Source organism: Perissodus microlepis, chromosome 12 (genome assembly GCF_051167445.1).
Source record: "Perissodus microlepis isolate ML-2025 ecotype Zambia chromosome 12, ASM5116744v1, whole genome shotgun sequence".
Classification (NCBI taxonomy): Eukaryota; Metazoa; Chordata; class Actinopteri; order Cichliformes; family Cichlidae; genus Perissodus; species Perissodus microlepis.
This window is the reverse complement of record NC_140472.1, coordinates 19,819,071-19,842,056: the sequence shown is the minus strand read 5'-3', so window position 1 is coordinate 19,842,056 and position 22,986 is coordinate 19,819,071. Positions and strand designations below refer to the sequence as shown.

The 22,986-nt window shown below is 40.4% G+C and overlaps 1 protein-coding gene across 2 annotated transcripts in view; it reads left to right on the top strand.

The window, feature by feature from the left end:
- mlxip (MLX interacting protein) overlaps positions 1–20,830 on the top strand; it is a 37,226-nt gene extending 16,396 nt beyond the window's left edge. For both annotated transcript variants that reach the window (XM_084945434.1, XM_084945433.1), the window contains exons 9-17: positions 1,475–2,048; positions 3,585–3,691; positions 5,759–5,867; positions 5,954–6,087; positions 6,312–6,419; positions 6,525–6,652; positions 8,587–8,710; positions 12,870–12,999; positions 18,800–20,830. In XM_084945434.1, the coding sequence (XP_084801560.1) occupies positions 1,475–2,048; positions 3,585–3,691; positions 5,759–5,867; positions 5,954–6,087; positions 6,312–6,419; positions 6,525–6,652; positions 8,587–8,710; positions 12,870–12,999; positions 18,800–18,906 (1,521 nt within the window). In that variant the 3' untranslated portion in view covers positions 18,907–20,830. The remainder of the gene's footprint in view (positions 1–1,474; positions 2,049–3,584; positions 3,692–5,758; positions 5,868–5,953; positions 6,088–6,311; positions 6,420–6,524; positions 6,653–8,586; positions 8,711–12,869; positions 13,000–18,799) is intronic.
- Positions 20,831–22,986: the final 2,156 nt, after the last annotated feature.

The window sequence follows — 22,986 nt, the reverse complement described above, 5'->3', positions numbered from 1 at the left end:
ACAGCACTTTCATACATGACTTGCTCAAACTAATTAACATTTAATTCATAAAATTTTCAATAAAATTGTGTACTCTAAATAGCTCTGAATATTTGGCTTTTCTTTCATACCTTCCTCCTTGAAGTTTCTCAAAAGTTTTTTAATCAGCCATGACTTGGCTTTAGTGAAAAAAAATGTGTATCTTTTGGGTCCACTGTTAATTGTTTCTGGGTCCCTGTATGAATTTTAGCAACTCAGACAGTACAAAGGCTCATTATAGCCATGAAAAAGATATGCAGCGTTCGTGAAACCTGAACCTGGTTGAACCAGCAGACACTTTCAAAAGTGACATGAAGGTGTCACAGAGTTGCTGCACATCCATAATGTGAAACTCCTGTTCAACCACAGGTGCTATGGAGATCTGGTGGCTGTGATATTTAAACAGTGCTCAGTCGGTACAAAGTGTACACCACCACCACCACCAGCCTGAACCACTGATAGACAATAGATCATTGCTTTTATGTTACTTACCTCAAATCTGGACCCAACCACTCGAATGTTGCAGCAGAAATCAAAGCTTAGGCAACATGTTTTTTTTCTGTTGTCTCATATTGGTGAGTCTATATGAGTGAGCTCTAAGAAATGCTCTTTTGCATACCTTGGTTTGCACCAATGGGTATTTGCGTCACTGTTGCTTTTCTATCAGCTTAAAGCAATCTGGCCATTCTTCTCTGACGTCAATCAAGACATTTTCACCCAGAGGAACTCCTGCTAACTGGATATTTTACCTTTTTAATCATTCTCTGTAAACCCTACAGATATTTTTGTGGGAAAATCCAAGCAGGTCAGCAGTTTTTAAAAAAAACTCAGAGCAATCAACATCGATGCCACGTTCAAAATGACTTAAATCACTTTTCCTCCTCATTCTGAAATAGTTGTACCCAATAAAGTGTCCAATGAACTTGTTTAAAAAAGAAGACGCTTGTTTGACAATTATATATGCACACTGTCATAGTCCTGTCACTGTACTTCACTGTAATTGACTTTAGAAAACCAGTATTTGAAGACAGGACACGTACTACACTTTAAATACTCCATAAATAATCGTTTGGTACAGCACTTAATAATTCTGTTAAAACTATGACCTATGAAATGAATAAAATAGTGTGGCTCAAAAATAAACTTCAGTATGGAGCAAATCAAAAATCTTAATAAGGTAAAAATATTTTTAAAATAAAAATTTCAATAAAGTAGAAACTTCAAATGAAAATTAAGGTACAGGATCAGTTAGCAGTGAGGTCAGTTATTAATTATTCAGAATATTTAGTATTATAAATCATGGATCCACTCCTGAAACTTTTACTACCGTTAGTTAAAGAGCGGGTATAACAGATGTGTCATCAGACAGTCTGTTTACTGTCATAAACCACAGAAGTGTGTCTGCTCTGTATCATATTTTACTAAGTGTGCTTGTTTCCTTTTCATCCCTTGCCAGGCCCAGTTAATGTCCTCCATGCAGCTGACAACCAACCCCATCTCCCCTTCTAGCCCCATGTCTGTCCCCTCTCCCATGGCCAGTCAGTCAGGCGGTAGTAGCGATGTTGTCTATGCGCACAACTACATGTCCTTGTTCCCTGGGCAGGTGGCGCCCAGTGGTCAGGTTCCCTCTGTCGCTCAGCCGTTATCACATGATCCTCTGGTACAGTGCCTTCCAGGTCAGGACATGGCCTCAGCAGCACCCATGGTTACCTCACCCTTGAACAACACCTCAGTCTTGGATGAGACTGTAGCGGCATCTGTGATTACGCACACAGCCTCCTCTACTGTCACGCCGAGTGACTCTGCCACCACCTTCAGCCACAGCTCGGATTATAGCACCTTATCTGCACAAGCGCCAGGTCGCCCATCCCATCTCCAAACCGTGGCTCCTCTGGTTGCCACTTCTGTACAGCAAACTCAGACTTTTGCTCTGCCTCGACCTTTACAGCCACCCAGTGCCAACAAAAGTCGGCCCATGCCAAGGATCGCTCCTGCTAACACCCTTCCCTCGTCTCAGATCATCCTCACAGGTCTGTGGTTTCTAAAATCAAGATCAGTGTTTTATATCTGTAAAAAAGAAATGTAAAATTATCATTTTCACTTTCACCACAAGGTGGCGCTACAGTATGTCTAATGTAATGACTTAAATATGTGTGTTACAACATTGAGTTACTGTAGCTTCACTTGTGTTAGAGTTTTAAGGAAAAAAGTACACTGAGGAAGTTATTTCAAGTATAGATGTTTTCCTTTTCAGCTTTTATTTTAAATATGACAATCTTTGTAAGATGTATCAGGAAAAGCTGCTGAAAAGGAGGTTATACTCATCGATGACATTAAAAGACAGATGTAGTGTGCTGGTCTGAAATGCCAGCGTGGAAGTAGCCTAAGCCAGGAGGAGGCGAATCACCCTTTTGTAGAAAACCAAGACTTATTTGATCTTTGAGCTTAGCAAAATGTTTCTGATGAGCTCATCATATCAGTCGCTTCATTTTGTAAACTACAGAGCTACAGTTTCATTGTACTGTGGTCGCAGATTTTGAAGCCATCCTGATAACCTTCTCCCACCAACGATGTGGAGATCCAACCTCTTTAGATCCAATTAAAATCAAGACACTCAAAAAGATGCTCTGGAAAAGAGTAGAATTCTTGGAACAGAGTTTAATACACTGAATCATATGAACATACAGAAATCTAGCAAGAGAATTACATAGCAGAAAGCAAGGAAAGCAAAACCCCGGGGTGTACAGCCTTGAGCACAGACAGTAGAACAACTCAGAGACGGACAAGGAGAAACAGCAGAGGGGAAAAAAAGTACTGGGGGTGTCCTCTGGTCCCCTAATATATAGGGACCCGTATTCCCGCCCCCTGCTGCTGGGTAACTTTCCCACCCGCCTTCCAGCCAAACACAGCTGCAGGGGTCAGGTAGCGGCCAAGGTCTAGGCCAAAAGCCAGTCAGGACTCTGACTACCCTTTGGCTTTGGCTTATCACAATAGGTCATGACACGGTCAAACATCACACATTAATCCTAATTATTAAATCTTCACAATCTTATCTTATAATTACATAGGTTCTTAAAACACTTCAGTGTGTGTGTGTGTGTGTGTGTGTCATTATATATCTTACATGAAAGTTAAAATATATATGTTCAGTGCACATAGATATAGTGTATATAGTTACATAGTTATCATACAAAAATCCACCACAGTACTATTGTACAAAGTACAACTGTGCAATGACAATAAAAAGTTAAACTACGCTAAACTTGGGTCTCCGTTAGAGTCAAAAAGAGTAAAAATCTGGGTTCAGGCAGTAGAGTGAGGTTGTCTTTTGATTGGAAAGAAGATAATAGATAAGCAAAAACTGTACCCTAGTTTCTAGGTCACATCCAGTTTGTCACTGTTTGTCACATTTGGTTTCAAAAAGCCTCAAGAGCTCCTGTCCACAAACCAATGAGCGAGGTTAATGTGGCTACAACCATATTTTATATACATCCTATGGTTAGATTTCCCACAGAGCTTTCAGATCACTCGGTAACGTTTGTGTATGTGTGTGTAAATCCTCTCAGGCCCTTTCCCAGGTCATGCCAATGCTGTGATTGTTACACCGACACCACTGAAAGCAGATTTGGTCCCTAACACAGGTGTGGTCATCGCTTCTCCTGCTCTTGGACCGGTATGTTTGCAGCTCATTGTTTGAATTTATTTCCTACAGTTTTGTTAAATGAATAAATAAATAAATAAATGTGCCCCTTATAAATTGTAAGGTTTTATATCATATTATAACAAAACAAATCTAATTTTTACCATGTCTTAAAAATTAGGTAAGTACAACCTCAGATGAACAACAAGACATGAGAAATCATATTGTTTGATAATTTATTTTGGAAAAATGTAACCAAAATGCAGAAGCAGTGTGAGAAATGTGATTCTATAGCTTGCAGAATCACCTTTAGCAGCAATAACCTAAAGTACATTTTCTGTGCCATCTTCAGTGTCTCATATCTTTGTGGATTAATTTCCACTCTTCTTTATAATGTTTGCAGGTATTTGTTTACGCACACATCTCTTGCCACACTAATTGCCACGTTTTTAAATCCTTAACTGGTCTGGCACCTGTATATTTCTCTGATTTGCTGAAGCCCTATGTCCCCACTCGTTCACTCCGGTCAACTGAGCAGCTGTTGCTCTGTCCCAAATCACGGCTGAAACTGAGAGGAGACCGAGCGATCTCTATTGTGGCTCCAAAGCTTTGGAATAATCTTCCTCTTCACATTAGGCAATCGACATCAGTGCTGGTTTTTAAATCCAGATTGAAAACGTATGTTTATTCGCGGGCCTTTGACTCAGTGGGTAACTGACTTTTATTTACTTATATTTTATTGTTATTACTATAGTTATTATTTTATCGTATTTATTTTTCTTATTGTATCTCTTATATTTCTTTTGTTCAGCACTTTGGTCATTCTTGTGTGTTTTTAAAGGGCTATGTAAATAGACTATGATGATGATGATGATGATGATGAGTAATTCAGTGAGGTTGAGGTCTGGACTTGTGATCAATGTCCCCCATTGTCGCTGTTGCATGACCCAATTTGGGCCAAGCTTTAGCTGTTGGACGAGTGTCCTCACATCTGGCTCTAGAATACTTTGTTATATTGAGGAGTTCAGAGTCGACTCAGTTACCCAGGTGCCCAGGTCTTGTGGCTGTAAAACCAGGCCAAATGGCCTCTCCTCCACCACTGTGTTGACAGGTGTTATGAGGCATTTGTCTTGGTATTCTGTGGTTGGTATATGACGAACATGGTTCTGTGCATTCTGATCAAATTTTCCACTTTGGTATCATCAGTCTAAAATGTTTTTTGGAGGTTTTTGTAATTTGTTAAGATGCAGACAGACTTTCTCATGGAAACCCATCCATGCAAACCATGGCTGTTCAGAATTTTCTACTGTATTGTCATTAACTTTAACGTTTAACATGCTAACTGGGGCCTGTACAGTATGAGATGTAGCTAATTGGGTTTTCTGCAGATCTCTGAGCACTGCACAGCCTGACGTCTGGGTGAATTTGCTGAGGCATCCTCTCATGGGGGATTTGCATCTGTTTTAAATGGTTTCTGCTTGTGAATAATCACCCTCACTGCAGAATGATTGACCTCAGATTGTTTGGGCCTCTTGGATTTCTGGGCAGTCACAGATGCTTCTCATTGCTGATATTTTGCTCCTTGGTATTATGTTAAAAAACATCTGAATGCTCCAGACCAGCAAAATTCCAGAACATTTGTTTATATATAAGTGCTCACATCTGCTGATGATCAATTAATCAAGTGCATTTGATTAACAGCACCTGGCCTTTGTTGCCTTCTTCATTTCCATGGAAGCAGTGACTTAATTTTTCACAGCAGAGCTTCTTTGTTTTGGCTTAATTTCTGTAGATCACAACACTTGTAATATGTTGTTTTGCAGTTCATCTGAGGCTACATTTACTTAATTTTAAGATCTACAAAGGAACAAATTATTTTGTGTTTTTCCTGATACGCAAAACCTTACAAATTAAAGAGAGGAAACTTTATTTTTGTTGTGACGATATGAGTGTCACATAAAAATAAGTGAAATTTGTTCGAAGGCTGTCTTTTTTTATTTTTATTTTTTATTTTTTCTTTAAGTAAAGAGGATTGATATTTATTGCAAAGTTTCTTTGATGTTTTTATATTTATTTTTTGGATATTTTCATGTATCTCAGGCATCTGGATTTCACGTCGTGCCTCAGCCTCAGAAGTCTCAGACGATTGTTCCCAAAGAAAAATCATTTTCATCTAGCCGCAAAAATCAGAAGGGTTCCTGCAGTGTTGGTGAGAATTCATTCAGAAAGTTACTTAAAACTTCACCTCCACAACGTGTTAAAACCTGTTTTGTTTTTTGTTCCTTTTCTTTTCAGTTCCTAATCAGCCACAATCTGGACAAAGGTCGCCCTGCGGGTTAGATCAGGTTCCTAGCCCACAGTCGTTACCCTGCCCACAGTCATTAATCAGCAGTACCAGTCCAGTTTTGGTGAAGAACGAGCAACCTCAGGTTTGTATTCGTGTGTTTTCAAACATAAAACTCAAACTTAAATAAGTTTGATCATGTTTGTGAATAGGACTGAAGTCCTACTTTACATGTAAAACATCTTAATTAACTGAGATTGACCTTAATGCATGGATTACAGCGTCATGGGGCATTGCTGATGTTTCTTTTTAACATTGCATACAATCTCCATAATACTGTCTAATCCTTTGTGTGCTGTTATATGACAGATCCGGAGGACCACACACATATCTGCTGAGCAAAAGAGGCGATCAAACATAAATATTGGCTTTAAGACACTCTGCAACCTGGTTCCTGCTCTAAAGTCCCAATCAAATGTAAGCATGTGTACCTGTATGTTATCATGAAATGTCCAGAACCATGTTTGCCTCTAATGCCTGATTTGTTAATTAAAAACATATTTATTAACTTTGTGCTTTTAGATCAGTAATGCAGTGACGTTACAGAAGACAGTGGAGCACATTATGAAGCTCCAGCAGGAAAGGCAACAAATGCAGGACGAAGTTAAGAGACTACGAGAGGAGATTGAGGAGCTCAACACCTCCATTAGGTATGTTTAAACATTTTGTATCATGTCTTAAACATTGAGCACTGTGCAAAAGTCTTTTATATTTCATTTTTTCTTCTAAGGAGCCAGAGTTTTTACAGTGGTCTTGAGTAATAGTTCTCCTGGATTTTTGATGTTTTTTCAAAGTTTATCTTTGGACATTGGCTGCTTTTTCACATTTTTTTCTGTCCAGTTCTTGTACATGACCATTTTCAGAGCCATGTTTTATTTGTTTAAGCTACTTAACGTTGACCTATGAATCATTCAAGGATACAAAGGTACCTGAATCAAGCGCCTACAACTTTAAAAAGAACCAGTTTTAAATTGTGTCTTTAGGCACTTTGTCACTAAAAATACATTGTTCCCTTTTTTTGTTTTTTGTTTTTTGTTTGTTATGACTTAGATAATAGTCATATCATTAAAAAAATGAAAAAGTTGTTTAGCAATAACTCTTTTATTTATTTATTTCTTTTTTTTGCTACTTTGCATGTTTTTTGGGTTTTTGCTTGTTTTTTTGTTTTTTTTTAAACAGTGAATAGTGTTCTGCGTCCTGATTGGCTGTAGACCATTGTCAATCAATCTCGTGCCGTGTTTCCTGTGCAGTACAGAATGCATTCAGCTCGTCAAATTTACATAAATTTTCGAACTCTAGCAGTGTGACTGTGAAGCCCTGTACTGTATGTTTGTAAGTTTGCACCGTCAAAGGGAACCACGGGTGCCTATGGTTTCATTCTATAATACTGGACTTTTTTCTTTCTATGAAGTTTTAAACTTTGAGAGTGTTTAAACAAGCGAGAAACATTTGACAATGTTCATGTCTGTGTATAAAGTGTGTAGTGAGGGGTTTTACAGCCTTAAAACATCTATAATGATTGTAAAAAAATTAAGTTGGCTACTTTGTGGATTTCACCTATCACGGGTTATTTTTGGAACGTAACTCCTGCGATAAACGAGGGACCACTATATTTTAAATTATGGCTTCATAATGGTCACAGGACATCAGACTACTTGTTCTTATTGCTTAATAATGCAGAATTATCATACAGACATAAGAAACCTGAGGTTGTGCGCTATTTGAACACGTTGCCTGCCTGCAGCACTAAAGGACTCCGCAAGAGATGTCTGTCTCGCCCTAGCAGGACCTGTCCCACTCCTCTCCAGGTCACCCAAACATAAGTTTGTCATATTCTGTGATATGATTTACTCTGAGGTGTTTGACGAGGTTAGTGGTGTTGCCACAACACCTCACTGTCTTGCCACATGTATCGCAAATCACGTCTTGGCTGTTTGTGAAGGTAAAATACGTCCACACATGACTCCGTTTACGCTCAGCTGTTGTTGTGAGTGTGCACGCCAAGGGGCTGCAACACATTTATACAGCCGTATTTCGCATATGACCATGAAAGGCAGAAAAGGAAGTAGTTCCTTCCAAGTTAGACGATCCAAATGATATAGTTTCTTTCCACTGTGTTCCTGTTAATGATGAACTAAAAATTTACCCCAAATTACTAAAATATTGATATTTTAATATGAGAATCGATTCTAGAACATAAATAAGTGGTATCGGAGGAATCAATATTTCAATATCAATCCACACACCACTAGAGGTTAGTCATTAATATACTGCAACGACATGGGAATAGAGCAGCTGTGAGAGAATTCAATATTAATTAATTAATGGTACAGAAGTGGAGGAAGCAAGAAGAATGAGTTGAGTAAAATTAGATTTATCTGACTGTTTTGTTTCACTTAATGCACCTTATAATCCAGTGCGCCTTATGGTCCGAAAAATACAGTATGTTTGCACAGGTTTCAGTACATTGCTGCACCGACCAAAATGTAAGGAAGTAAAGAGTGGCTCGAGACTTATGCACAGTACAGTACTAAACGTGAACAGCGATCTGATGTATTAACTCTGAAATCTTTCCTCACTGCAGCTTGTGTCAGGAGCAGCTTCCTGTGACGGGTGTACCGATGAGACGACATCGCCTCGACCACATGCAAGAGAAGTTTAATGAATATGTGAAGAACCGCACACTTCAGAACTGGAAGTTCTGGATTGTATCCTTCTACAAGCAGCTAGCTTGTAAAAACAGAGTGCATGATGTAACAGTTTTTATTTTTTGAGGGAGGCTTTTGTGTCACCCTCTTGAAACTAGAAAGAGAGGCACCTCACTGAGATCTGAATGATAAGTTGCAGGAAGTACACAGCAGAGGCAGAAGCAGGCTTCCGACAGGAGAAGTTATGCGTAAGTTATTTTCTTAAGAAGGCTTTAGATAAAACTGGTGCCTCATACAGCTTTTAAATTTCAAAGTTTTCAGTCCATAAAATATTAAAAGTATTCATATAAATAACCTAAAATAAATAGGTACTGTTGTATCAGATAGCAGAGGGATTGGTTTGTTTGTTATCTACCAGAGTCCAATTAGCCTCCCCTCACACAAGACCAGAAGAGTTTATAGATCTGTATTGACTTTGTATTATGTGAAGGGGAATCTTTATTTATTTATTCAGTTTAATATTCTACAGTTGCATCTCCTCTCCCCTTAAAAATTTCTCAATTATTAAGAAAAGACCCAAAGAAAATAAATTCCTTGCGTTTGTCTGGTTTCTTCTAATTTATCACCAGTGACTCTGAAGCAGGGAGTTTCTTTTTAGGAGCAGTAATCATCCCAGATAAAGTTTCTTGTGTTTTAGCCCTGTTGCTGTAGTGCAGGTTACTAGCAGGCGGGCTGCTTTTCAGGCCTTAAAACGGTCCCAAACGGATCCGGACCTATATCCAAAACAGATTTAAAACCTGATGGGATGCTTCTGTTTTAACTGGTGCAGGTTTTCTGGTCTTTGCAGCAGTAGTTCAGTGGCTGAAGAAACACGCAGACCAATTGGATGTGAGTTAGCTATCTCACATGATATCGTTTAGCCAATCAACTCTGTGCATTCCATGGGATACACACTGGGACTCTGCAGTGGCAACAGCTGAAAAGACAGTAAAAAGAAAGTGACAAATATAGAAAAAAGACAGGGAGTGATACAGACGACTGTGCTGGAGAAGGCCGAGACAAAGAAAACGGAGAGAAAAATAAGTAACAAATGGTGCTGGTGCAAAAAACAAAAACATTGGACAGTGAAAATAGAGGATTAAATGGCTAAATGCTGGACTTCTACACATCCAATCAGGCGATCTCCTAACAAATGTGATCCTGAAGGAGCAGTTTGTAAGAAGTGACTATTCCACTGTATTTGACTTGACACACAAATGCAAGGTTTTCTACAAAGTGAATATAATCAAACTAAATATTGCTCCAGGCTCACAAATGACCACCTCCACATGTGTATGAATGGCTCTGACTCCAGTCCAGGACAAACTAGAGCTCTGAGCCAAAACATGGGAAAGAAAGTGAGCCACTAAAGCTGTTCAGCTGTTAGGATGTTTATTATTTTTAAAACCAGTGGAGACTGTTCAGTCAGGATGTGAAACAGAAAAGGGGAGGTCTATTTACTTTTTCTATTTCGGAAGTTAGGTCTCCCATAACTGCTGGGCCACTGTAACCTTCACCCTCCACATCTTCTCGCCCGTCTCTGAGCCCTTGGAATTTCTTAAGTTTCTTGTGTTCCTTCTTCCTGATGTTGCTGTCATTCGGAACTGCTACATCTGTCACTATAGCTGTCTTCTTCTGTTTGCCATGGATGTTAGTTGCCTCATCCTGGACTGTGGTGCTGACACTCACCAGTCCCCAGCCTTCTTCCTTCTACTTAGCATACAGCCTCAGGATGCTGGACATGGGGTGAAACCCTGCATGCATGCATGGTAAGGAGCTTCCTTTTCTTGATATCAGTGGCTTCTATCTCCTCCTCTGGCCAGCTTATTATCCCAGCAGGGTATCTGATCACAGGCAGGGCATAGGTGTTATTTCCCCCTTAGTTCTTACTACCTTCCCTCTCTATGTTATCATCAAAGTACTTTTCTCCAGGCCGGACAACATTCCGATGTCACTGCTGTATATCCTGGTGGTGTGGATCAGTGAATTGATGTCTTGTTCACTCTCGGCATACAGCTTGATGTCATCCATACAGGAGGTGGCTGAAAACTGCTCAATTCCACAGTCCGTATTTGTAGCCTGTAGGTTTGGGCGATATGTAAAAATTTTCCAGCCAACAATTGTCAGTCCAATAATCGATGATGGGCGATATATTCGCGCATGCACATATCCTCCGTGTAATCATGCACGGACTGATCTCATGTTTATAACACAGAAGAAGTCCAAACATGGATGAACTAATTTCCCCCAAAAAATTGGGGCTGTCAGCGTTGGCGCAGCATTAATGCGGTCATCACAATTAACACGATTAAAATTTTCAACGCGCTAAACCCATCTGGAGCGCAGAATGAACAAACGACGTTGACAGAGACATTTCAGGGATTTTTACTCAGTCTGCGTTTCAGATCGGTTAATTGTTAATCTTGTTAGTTGTGATGACCGCGCATTAACGCTGACAGCACTAAAAAAAAAATAAATCAAGTTGCCAATTTGGGATTTCTTTGGCTTTAAACCAGATGAAAGAGGTAAACCTAAGGATGTAACCAAAGCGGTGTGCCGCGTGTGCAGATATAAGCAAAGTACTCAAACACGGCTAACTTGCATGAGCATTTACGTTTCCACCATCTGGCTGAATATGCGGCTATTACCAGCTTCTGCACCTCCATCAACAAGCGTTTGGGCGCACTCTGAGGAGGGTGCATTTGCTCACAAATAAAAGAGGGTGCTGTTAAAACAGCGCTATTATTATTATTATTTTTTTTTTTTGTTGACTGCTTCTATTAGCTCCATTATCATTAGCAAACTTGCTCATGGGCAAATAAATGAATAAATCGCCCTTGTGAAAACGATCACCGATAGCTGATATATTCGTCCAATCACCCAACCCTAGTAGCCAGTCTTGTCAATGATCTCACTGAGGGGGTTCAGGCCGATGCAGATGCATCCCCATTGAGTTCCTGATGAAGGCTCTTAGGGTCCTGTTGATCTTGTATAGTTCTAGGCATTCCAGGATCCAAGTGTGGGACATTGAGTCATAGGCCTTCTTGTAATCTATCCAGACAGTGCACAGGTTGGTAGGCTTGGTCTTGTAGTCTTGGCTGACTGCTCGGTCTACCAGTAGCTGGTCTTTTGCGCCTCTGGTATTCTTGCCAATCCCTTTCTGTGCCCCACTCATGTATTGAGCCATATGCCTGTTCATCTTAGCCGCTATGATGCCTGACAGTAGCTTCCACGTGGTGCTGAGGCAGGTTATTGGCCGGTAGTTGGATGGGACCGGTCCTTTTCTCGGAGTCCTTGAGGTTCAGGACTGTCTGGTCTTTGGTTAGCTATACTGGGTGTCTCTCGTCAGCTAGCAACTGGTTCATTTGTGCTGCCAGGCGCTCGTGGATTGCAGTCAGCTTCTTCAGCCAGTAGGCGTGAACCATGTCAGGGCCTGGTGCTGTCCAACTCTTCATACTGGAGACCCTTTCTTGGACGTCTGCCACTGTGATGGTTACTGGACCCTGTTCAGGGAGGTTGCTGTGGTCTTCTCTTAAATTCATTAGCCAATGAGCTTTGCTACCCATATGCTCTTCCAGTATTGTTCCGTCTCCAGCCTTGGTGGTGCTGCTCTCATATTGTTCCCTTGCCACTGAAAGTACACTTTGGCTGGTTCTGTGGAGAACAGCTGCTTTATTCTCTGCCTTCTATCTCTCTGGTGTACCTCTTCAAGCAGCTGGCCAAAGTTGTGAGTCTTTGCTTGGCAGTTTCCAAGGTGTTAGGTATGGACAGCTTGCTGTACTTCTTAAGTGCCTCCTTGCAGTTCTGATAGTTGGCTAACCACTCTCCTTCTCCAATGGAGGGTACTGCTCCTTGTGGATGTTCAACTTGTAGCCAAGCATCTCATTGATCACTGCTGCTGTAGTGTAGATCAGCTTGTTAGTCTCAGTATATATCCTAACCCTGTATTATGTATATATGTGTGTGAGAGAGAACCTAGCATCCTAGTAGGGAAACCTTCAGGTATTTATTTACCTTTGCTCTCCAGGTCAATAATGTAGTAGGGTTGATAATAAGACTTCAACTGTATCAAAACCACACACTGCATTTTTTAATACCTCTTGGCCTTTTACATTTAAAGCCTATTTTGATAAGTTGTGTAATCAGATTTAAAGTTCCTCCTTGACTGTCATACATTCAGTTCAGCATCATTATCAAGCCTCTTTTTGATTCTTTCAATGGGATGGTGTCAACAGCGAGCAGAGCAGAGCTTTGTCAGACCACGCTGCAATGGCTGGATCGTCACTGCTCGCTTCCAGCACTCAGACCCAGTAAGTAAAATAACCGACATGCTCTGACATACAAGTGGGGGGGGAAGGTCCTTTACGTCTTCATTCCACCTACTCTGTTTGCAAGAGAAGTGGATCAGCACTTTTGGATGATTTTTGACCCCAAAGGGACTTTCTTCCATATGCACAGCTTTGACTACTATCTTTCACGATCTCTGTATATTCCTGCCTTTTAATCAGAAATCAGACAACCATGACACAACAGGAAATTCAACATTGTAGCACAGTTTTTGAACGATATGATAACTCACTTGAGGGGTAATTACAGTAACTTTGTTGTAATTACAATGAGTGCATCTGATTATTACATAGCATTTTCTTCCACTGAAAATGCTACGTCCAGATGAACAGAGGCAACTTTTTGAGATTTGTGACATGGCGTGTTATGCTGTTGGAAGCAGTCTTAAGAAGATGGGTACACAGAGGTCACAACAGTCTTATAAACAGCATGACAGCATCACAACACACAGAACAGCAAGACAACGCAAAGCAATCCCCGGGATGTAGCACCTTAAGTGCCAACAGCAGACAGACAGATGAAAGATGAAGACAAACATACCCACACTTATCAGGGCTGAGGCTCCTTTATATTGAGAGGCATCTACGGCTTCTCCTCTTTTTGTTATGTAAGCTCCCAAAATTTGACTTTAAAAGTGTTTAATTTCCACTTTAAGCTTCAATTTTTTCCCAATTTGTGTGAAATCATTCTCCTTAAAAACAGTTACATATTAGATGTATTTATTCATGTCTTACTTTGATCAATGTGTCAGTTTACACAACTTTCCCAGACCTCATCGTCCATCATCTTTATAGCTCATTTTGACTGCTTTATGGCCAAGGTCAGGTTAAAGCATCAGGATCATGGTTGTTATGCCACCTTTGCAGCAAAATGCAATTAGTCCTACTTGATATTTTTATGGCTTTAAAGGAGTTGTAATGCCAAAGTTATAAATTTCACTAATTTATGGTAACTTCAGACTTCAGTTTGGGCTGTCAAAGCTATAATCTACCAATATGACACAAACCTGACCTAAGTATACTGGTCACAAATAATGTGTGTATGTTTCGACTACTTAACATGGGCACTCCCTAAAATATAAAGCACTGTAGTACAAGTATATAGTGTATACCAGTATATATCATTTCAGAGTCTACATGCCATGAGAAACATCCCCTACAGGTAGACATGGTCAGCAACGATACTAATGGAGGCTGAGAAGTTTAAATGATGCTCAAATGGTAGTAAGGGGCCCAAAGTGTGCCAAGAAAATATCTACAACATCCCCATCATTAGACCACAACTGATCCATTGGGACAAGGCAGGACATGAAGCTGGTTTTCTTGTTGTTTGTACCAAATTCTGACCCTACTGTAAAAATACTGCAGCAGAAATCAAGATGCATCACACCAGGCATCATTTTTCTCCAGTTTGTCCAGTTTTTGTGAGAGTCTTTGTGAACTGTAGCCTCAGTTTCCTGTTAGCTCACAGAAGTGGCACTACATATGATCTTCTGCTGCTGGAGTTCATCTGCTTCAAAAGTGCTGCATACATCGGCTATAACCAGTGGCTATATAAATTACTTTTGCTTTCCAATCAGCTCACAGCAGACTGGTCATTCTCTTCTGACCTCTGGCATCAACAAGCCGCTCACTCTCTATAATATTTTATAGTTTTTTCTCTGTATGAGATGGTTGGTTAGAGGCAAATCCCAGCGTTTTTTGTGATATTAACACCAGTTAGTGTGGCACCAATGACCATGCCACATTTAAAGTGACTTAAAATCACCTTCTTTATCCTGATGCTTGATTTGAATTTGAGCAGGTCATGCAGTCAACCAAAACTCAGAGTAAATCAGAGCAAACTACATGCGGCTCTAAATGGAAAGCACACGGGCATCTGTTTGTGCAAATATTCCATTCAATTCAATTCAATTCAATTTTATTTATATAGCGCCAAATCACAACAAAAGTCGCCTCAAGGCGCTTCATAGATACAGAGAAAAACCCAACAATCATATGACCCCCTATGAGCAAGCACTTTGGCGACAGTGGGAAGGAAAAACTCCCTTTTAACAGGAAGAAACCTCCGGCAGAACCAGGCTCAGGGAGGGGCGGCCATCTGCTGCGACCGGTTGGGGTGAGAGAAGGAAGACAGGATAAAAGACATGCTGCGGAAGAGAGACAGAGGTTAATAACAGATATGATTCAATGCAGAGAGGTCTATTAATACATAGTGAGTGAGAAAGGTGACTGGAAAGGAAAAACTCAATGCATCATGGGAATCCCCCGGCAGCCTACGTCTATTGCAGCATAACTAAGGGAGGATTCAGGGTCACCTGGTCCAGCCCTAACTATATGCTTTAGCAAAAAGGAAAGTTTTAAGCCTAATCTTGAAAGTAGAGATAGTTTCTGTCTCCCGAATCCAAACTGGAAGCTGGTTCCACAGAAGAGGGGCCTGAAAACTGAAGGCTCTGCCTCCCATTCTACTTTTAAATACTCTAGGAACAACAAGTAGGCCTGCAGAGTGAGAGCGAAGTGCTCTAATAGGGTGATATGGTACTACAAGGTCATTAAGATAAGATGGGGCCTGATTATTTAAGACCTTGTATGTGAGGAGCAGGATTTTGAATTCAATTCTGGACTTAACAGGAAGCCAATGAAGGGAAGCCAAAACAGGAGAAATATGCTCTCTCCTTCTAGTCCCTGTCAGTACTCTTGCTGCAGCATTTTGGATTAGCTGAAGGCTTTTCAGTGAGTTTTTTTGGACATCCTGATAATAATGAATTACAGTAGTCCAGCCTGGAAGTAATAAATGCATGAACTAGTTTTTCAGCGTCACTCTGAGACAGGATATTTCTAATTTTAGAGATGTTGCGCAAATGGAAGAAAGCAGTCTTACATATTTGTTTAATATGTGCGTTGAAGGACATGTCCTGGTCAAAAATGACTCCAAGGTTCCTCACAGCGTTACTGGAGGCCAAGGTAATGCCATCCAGAGTATGAATCTGGTTAGATACCATATTTCTAAGATTTTCAGGGCCGAGTACAATAACCTCAGTTTTATCTGAATTAAGAAGCAGAAAGTTAGCGGCCATCCAGGTCTTTATGTCTTTAAGACATTCCTGCAGTTTAACTAATTGGTGTGTGTTATCTGGCTTCATGGACAGATAGAGCTGGGTGTCATCTGCATAGCAGTGAAAATGTATGCTATGTCTTCTAATGATGCTGCCTAAGGGAAGCATGTATAATGTAAACAGAATTGGTCCTAGCACTGAACCCTGTGGAACTCCATAATTAACCTCAGTGTGTGAAGAGGACTCTCCATTTACATGCACAAATTGGAGTCTATTAGATAGATATGATACAAACCACTGCAGTGCAGTACCTGTAATACCTACAGCATGTTCTAATCGCTCTAATAGGATATTATGGTCAACAGTATCGAACGCTGCACTGAGGTCTAGCAGGACAAGCACAGAGATGAGTCCACTGTCAGAGGCCATAAGAAGATCATTTGTAACCTTCACTAAAGCTGTTTCTGTGCTGTGATGAGCTCTGAAACCTGACTGAAACTCTTCAAATAAACCATTCCTCTGCAGATGATCTGTTAGCTGTTTGACAACTACTCTTTCAAGGATTTTTGATATGAAAGGAAGGTTGGAGATTGGCCTATAATTAGCTAAGACTGCTGGGTCTAGAGATGGCTTTTTGAGTAAAGGTTTAACCACAGCCAGCTTGAAGGCCTGTGGTACATAGCCGATTATTAGAGATAGGTTGATCATATTTAAGATCGAAGAATTAATCAATGGCAGGACTTCTTTGAGCAGTTTTGTAGGAATGGGGTCTAAAAGACACGTTGATGGTTTGGAGGAAGTAATTATTGAAGTTAACTCAGAAAGATCAATTGGAGAAAAAGAGTCTAACTTAACATCAATGGTACTAAGAGTAGCTGTAGATAATATTACATCTGTGGGATGATTACTGGTAATTTTTTCTCTAATGATAAAAATTTTATTTGTGAAGAAGTTCATGAAGTCATTACTAGTTAACGTTAAAGGGATGGTTGGCTCAACAGAGCTCTGACTCTTTGTCAGCCTGGCTACAGTGCTGAAGAGAAACCTGGGGTTGTTCTTATTTTCTTCAATCAGTGATGAATAGTAAGATGTTCTGGCTTTGCGGAGGGCTTTCTTATAAAGCAGCAAACTATTTCTCCAGGCTAAATGATGATCCTCTAAATTTGTGACACGCCATTTCCTCTCCAGATTACGAGTCATCTGCTTTAGGGTACGTGTTTGAGAATTATACCACGGAGTCAGGTACTTCTGATTAGAGACCTTAGTTTTCACTGGAGCTACAGTATCCAGAGTCGTACGTAGTGAGGAGGTGAAATTATTAACAAGATAATCGACCTCTGTTGGGGTAGCGTTCAGATAGCTGCTCTGCTCTGTGTTGGTACAGGGCATTGAAGATGATAACAGTGGGTGGATTATATTCTTAAACTTAGTTACAGCGCTTTCAGAAAGACATCTACTTTGATAAAATCTACTCTCCACCGCTGTGTAATCAATTATTGTAAATGTTATCAGGAAATGATCAGACAGGAGAGGGTTTTCAGGAAACACTGTTAAATGTTCAGTTTCTATGCCATATGTTAAAACAAGATCTAGAGTGTGATTAAAGTGGTGGGTGGGTTCTTTTACATTTTGAGAGAAGCCAATTGAGTCTAATAACAGACTAAATGCCATGTTGAGGCTGTCATTTTTAGCATCTACATGGATGTTAAAATCACCCACAATAATTATTTTATTTGAGCTCAGAACTAAATTAGATATAAAGTCTGAGAAATCAGACAGAAACTCTGTGTAAGGCCCAGGTGGACGATAGATGATAACAAGTAAGACTGGTTTCTGAGTTTCACAGCTGGGGTGGACAATGTTAAGCATCAGGCTTTCAAATGAATTAAAAGTCTGTCTTGGTCTTTCATTAATTAATAGGCTGGTGTGAAAAATTGCTGCCACACCGCCCCCTCGGCCTGTGCTTCGAGGTTTCTGGTAGTTAGAATGACTCGGGGGTGTTGATTCATTTAAACTAACATAATCATCCTGCTGCAACCAGGTTTCTGTAAGGCAGAGTAAATCAATTTGTTGATCAATTATTAAGTCATGTACTAACAGAGACTTGGAGGAGAGAGACCTAATATTTAATAATCCACATTTCACTGTTTTACTCTTTGGTTCAGATGTGGATACTGTATTGTTCTTTCTTTGTAATTGTTTATGTTTAAGTTGTTTGTTGCTGGTTTTTAGTTTGTTTTTTGTCTTTTTGGAAGCTGACACAGTCTCTATGGAGATGGGTTTTTGGGGGGGTAGCAGGAGGAGAGAAGCTGCAGAGAGGCGTGTAAGACTGCAACTCTGCTTCCTGGTCCCAACTCTGGATAGTCATATTTTGGGGGGTTTAATAAATTTGTCCATATTTCTAGAAATGAGAGCTGCTCCATCCAAAGTGGGATGGATGCCGTCTCTCCTAACAAGACCAGGTTTCCTCCAGAAGGTTTGCCAATTATCTATGAAGCCCACATCGTTTCTGGGACACCACTCAGACAGCCAGCAATTTAAGGAGAACATGCGGCTAAACATGTCACTCCTGGTCTGATTGGGGAGGGGACCAGAGAAAACTACAGAGTCCGACATTGTTTTAGCAAAGTTGCACATCGATTCAATATTGATTTTAGTGACCTATCAATCATTTGTTTTAATGCAATTCATTTGGGCTTGTTTTTCAGTGGTCCTAAGTACTCTTCGCCAGCTGTGCACTACCACATCCATTCTCAGCGATCCATCCGTGCTCCCTGAAGAAGCCATCCAGGCCGTAACACAAACAAACTCTTAGATTCCTCCTGGAAGTGACCCAGAAGCCACCTGAACTTTTTTTTAACCATCATAACATATCACTGGTTTGCCTTGTAGCCTTTCAGCAAGCTCACAGTCTTCCACAAATCCCAGAAAAGAGACTATGTTTGACTTTTGGGAACGAGGCGCATGGTGCACCAAACAAAATGAGTGCAAAAATGACTTTTTAATCATATTTAAATAGAAGTAACTATGACTATCTTTAACTTTCAGATGACTTTCCTCTTTTAGTGTATTAGAAGCTGGCCCATGTTGTTTTTATGTCTTGAAAGCAACAACTTGTATTTAAATTTGAGTTACATTTAAAAAATGTTAAGTCGCAAGATTGTGTTTCAAAAAGGGAAATACTGAATGTGAAGTTTATGTTCTCTTATGCAGTATAAGGACATCATTTCTTTCCTTTCACAAGATTATCAGATGGTTTTTTTTTGTTTTGTTTTGTTTTTTTTAATCTAGCTAGAAGTACAATTTATTTGGAGGTTCAAACACCTCCCATTGAGGAGATTGAAATATATTAAAGTTGAATACTTATATGTTGGAAATTGCCAGTCCTGTCCTGTTCTGTTCACCGTCCCTTGTTTACTCAGGTGAATGTTATCTTGTCAGTTCATAGCAGTTTTTTTCCGTCCCTGCTCTGCCCATTTCTACTGAGCTCACCTGCAAACAACACAAGGATGAACATTGCAGGCTGCAGCACGATGTCGCAACATTACTGTCAGCGCCCACAAGACGCGTAACTGAACTAGCAGTACAGATTTTGCATACACTACTGTATATTCCCGCATCTACAGTGTTACAGGATCTTCAGTGTGTGCAGTAGGGGTCTTTCTGGTTCTTTACTGATCACTCAGGGCTACGCTAATCATCTAAGAACAAGTCGAGCCAGGATCCTTCTCAGCAGGAACACGTACTGTCTGTAAGGGTACAGGTTTCACTTACCTGCTGTTTCTTTCCTTCTCACGGGTACACTTATTCAAAGCAAACACAGATAAAAAGCAATGCATTGGAGGAAGCGCAAAGAAACACACCCAAAGCCATATCCAAGAGTATTCTCAGTCTGTTGTGTTACTGGTATAATGTTTTTATGGGGTACTCTGCTTTGTGGAGAGCTTGAGGGTTAGACACTGTGAGTGCAGCTGGCAGCCTTGAGGTCAAAGTGTGCCTGCATGTGATCTTTGCCAGCTGATTCGTCTCTTTATCTTCTTTTGTGGTTCAGCACTCCTCAGGCAGATGTTGTGATTTCTTTTTTTTTTTTTCTTTTATTGTGCAGAACAACTGAGTTTACAGTAGCACAACGCACCATGTTTAATAGACGAATGTGCAGCTTTTTGTGTGTGCAGTTCTTTTCTTTTTTTATTTATGATTGGATTGCACGAGTCTTTTATAGGGGAAGTTGTGCTCTTGTGTTCCTCTGTAGGCTGCTCAGTTCACAAAAAAATGGAGAATGCAGTGATGAACACTTAAATGAACAGTTTGGTGTTGCGAGTCAAATATATAGAGTTCAGATATGATTTACTACTATTTGATGATGAAGATGCACCTCTGAATGCAGCTAGGGTTTCTCTTTAAATAGTTTTGTAGTTGTTTCTCCTCTTTTGAGGATGTCTCTGTGCCGTTTCTCTCCTGTATTACACTGTTTTCTTTCCTTCTCTCTCTCTAGTGATCTTTACTTTTGTGTTTCTTTGTGTGGATTTGTTTTGGATGATGTACAGGATGACGCAGATTGGATCTGCTTATGTTCGACTCCCCACATTTAGTATTGTATTGTTGGTTTTATGAAGAAAAGATATTTTCTTACGCTGGATACGACTGTTTCTTTGTGCTCTTCCCAAATGTCTACATGCAACATGATGGAAAATGCCTTAAATGATTCAGAATCACAATAAATACAACAAAACTGAAAACTTTGTCTTCTCATCACTTTAATTTCAATACAAAACATTTGCTCAATAGGATCCATGACCAGGTATCAGATTTAACTAAATATTTTGAATAAAAGAGAACATTAGTAGCCGACCAATCAGTGAATTCTAAACTTAGCTTTGCCGAGCCATTCGTCCACAAGCTCCAGCAAGCACTTGGTGTACACATAGCTGTCCAAGTCCTGCTTGAAGGAGGGTAGTCTGCATGTGTGGGAGACCGTATTGCCGGTCCAGAGATGCACCACATCACGTATGATCTGGCAGATGTAGTGCAGCTGTGACGACAGCTCCGGGGTGAACTTTGACACCTTTGCCATGTGGCACTCGAAGGAGCTTAGCTGGTGAGCGGTGAGGTGCCGCTGCTCCGGCTTGATCAGCTCTGAAATGTTCAGGGTGAAGCAGGTGATGTTGGGAAGCAGTCCAAAAGCATCCTGCAGGAGAATCCATGAACATACAACTCAGTAACTACTCATCGCTGTTTGTGTGAAACTGATGATGATGTGTTGTTATTTTTGTAACACAAACACATGAAAATGATCCACAGAAGAATTTGAAACTGACAGACGGTTCAAATACAGCTCTTAATTCATCACTTTCAGTCCCAGGAAGAGTTTATTATGCCTTTCTTTGTTTTCTAATGTAAAGTTATAATGTTTACATTTTTTTTTTAAACCAGCTGCTAAAAGTAGAGCAAAAGTCTTGATAATGCCTTTAATGCATCAACATACACTCATGGTCTGTGGTCTCACCAGCTCCTCATGTCCATATAATCAAGGGAGCACAGCCTACAACTGGTATTGCTTGTAACATCCTAATACCAGTGTATGCACCTCAAATAACCTGATATGACTATAAAAGCTTTAATTTACTAAACCAGTGGTGGACTACCTATAACCTCTCTTTAAAACACAGTTTACCAGCTCAGTTTAGTTTCAGCAGAGACAGAATCAAGTTAAAAACATCAGTTTCTTTTATAAAGTCTAAATTCTTCCCTCATTATGTAATACTAATGATCTTTGTAAGCATCAGAAGCCTTACCAAGTGCTCCAGCGCGCTACGCATCTTCACCCTAATCATCCGGATGCTGGCATTCAAGGCACGCTCGGCTGCCCTGTTTCCAACAGCCTCACAGTTTGCTTTCACAGCCAGCAGGCAGAAGAAGATAAGGACTGCAGCAGCAGCATGAAAGGGAACACAGTGGAGATTAATTAGATTGATTACACTGAGCAAGTTTGCCGACCAAAAACTCGAGTCGAGCTGCAGCCTGCTTTCAAATGACACAGCCTCACTTCAGGATGCTTACCAGCACGGAAATTCATGACAGCAGGAGGCTTTGGTTGACTGCAGGCTCTGATGAGATGCTGTGGTCCATCTTTCAAGGACCACTTTTATTGAGGCTTTTCAGATAAAGATCATTCTTTTCCTTTGGGTGTGGCTTTCAGAGCAAGAATTTTAGGAGTCAGTGTTTTTCTTCTGGGGCTTTCCTTTGTAAAGAAATTCCTTCAAAAGAAAACAAAAAACATCAACACTTCCCTTAACAGGTAGTCAACCAAAACAGATTAAATCTGTAATAACTGGACAAAAAAAGAAAAGTGTACAAACAAGAATTAAAGGTGGGTACCTTTGTGCTTTACCCTCGTTTAATCTTATTTCCTGTGATCTCTCATGTAAAATCAAATAAGTAACTCTTTAAAAAACTGTTTCAGGGTTAGCTAGAATGCAATTTTTTTCTATCTTTGACCTTTACCATTGTCCTTTAAGGCCAGCGTATGATTCTCAGCTGGTACTAAGAGGCCCAAATTGTGGCAAGAACCTATCCCCACATCATCACATCACCAACAGCCAGATACAAAGCAGGATGAATCCACCAAATCCTGACCCTACCATCTGGATCCTGCAACTCAAGACTCACCAGACCAGCGTTTTTTCCAGTCTCCTATTGTCCAGTTTTGGTGAGCCTGTATGAATTGTTGCCTAAGTTTCCTGTTCGCAGCTGACAGGACTGGCACACAGTACAGTCTTCTGCTTATGTAGGCCATCTGCTTCAAAGGGAAGGGAAGGAGCCTGAGCTAATGTGTGAGGTTGAGAGGTAGATATAGTCAGGCTCACCTCAATACACGGTTTGGGCTCCGGAACCA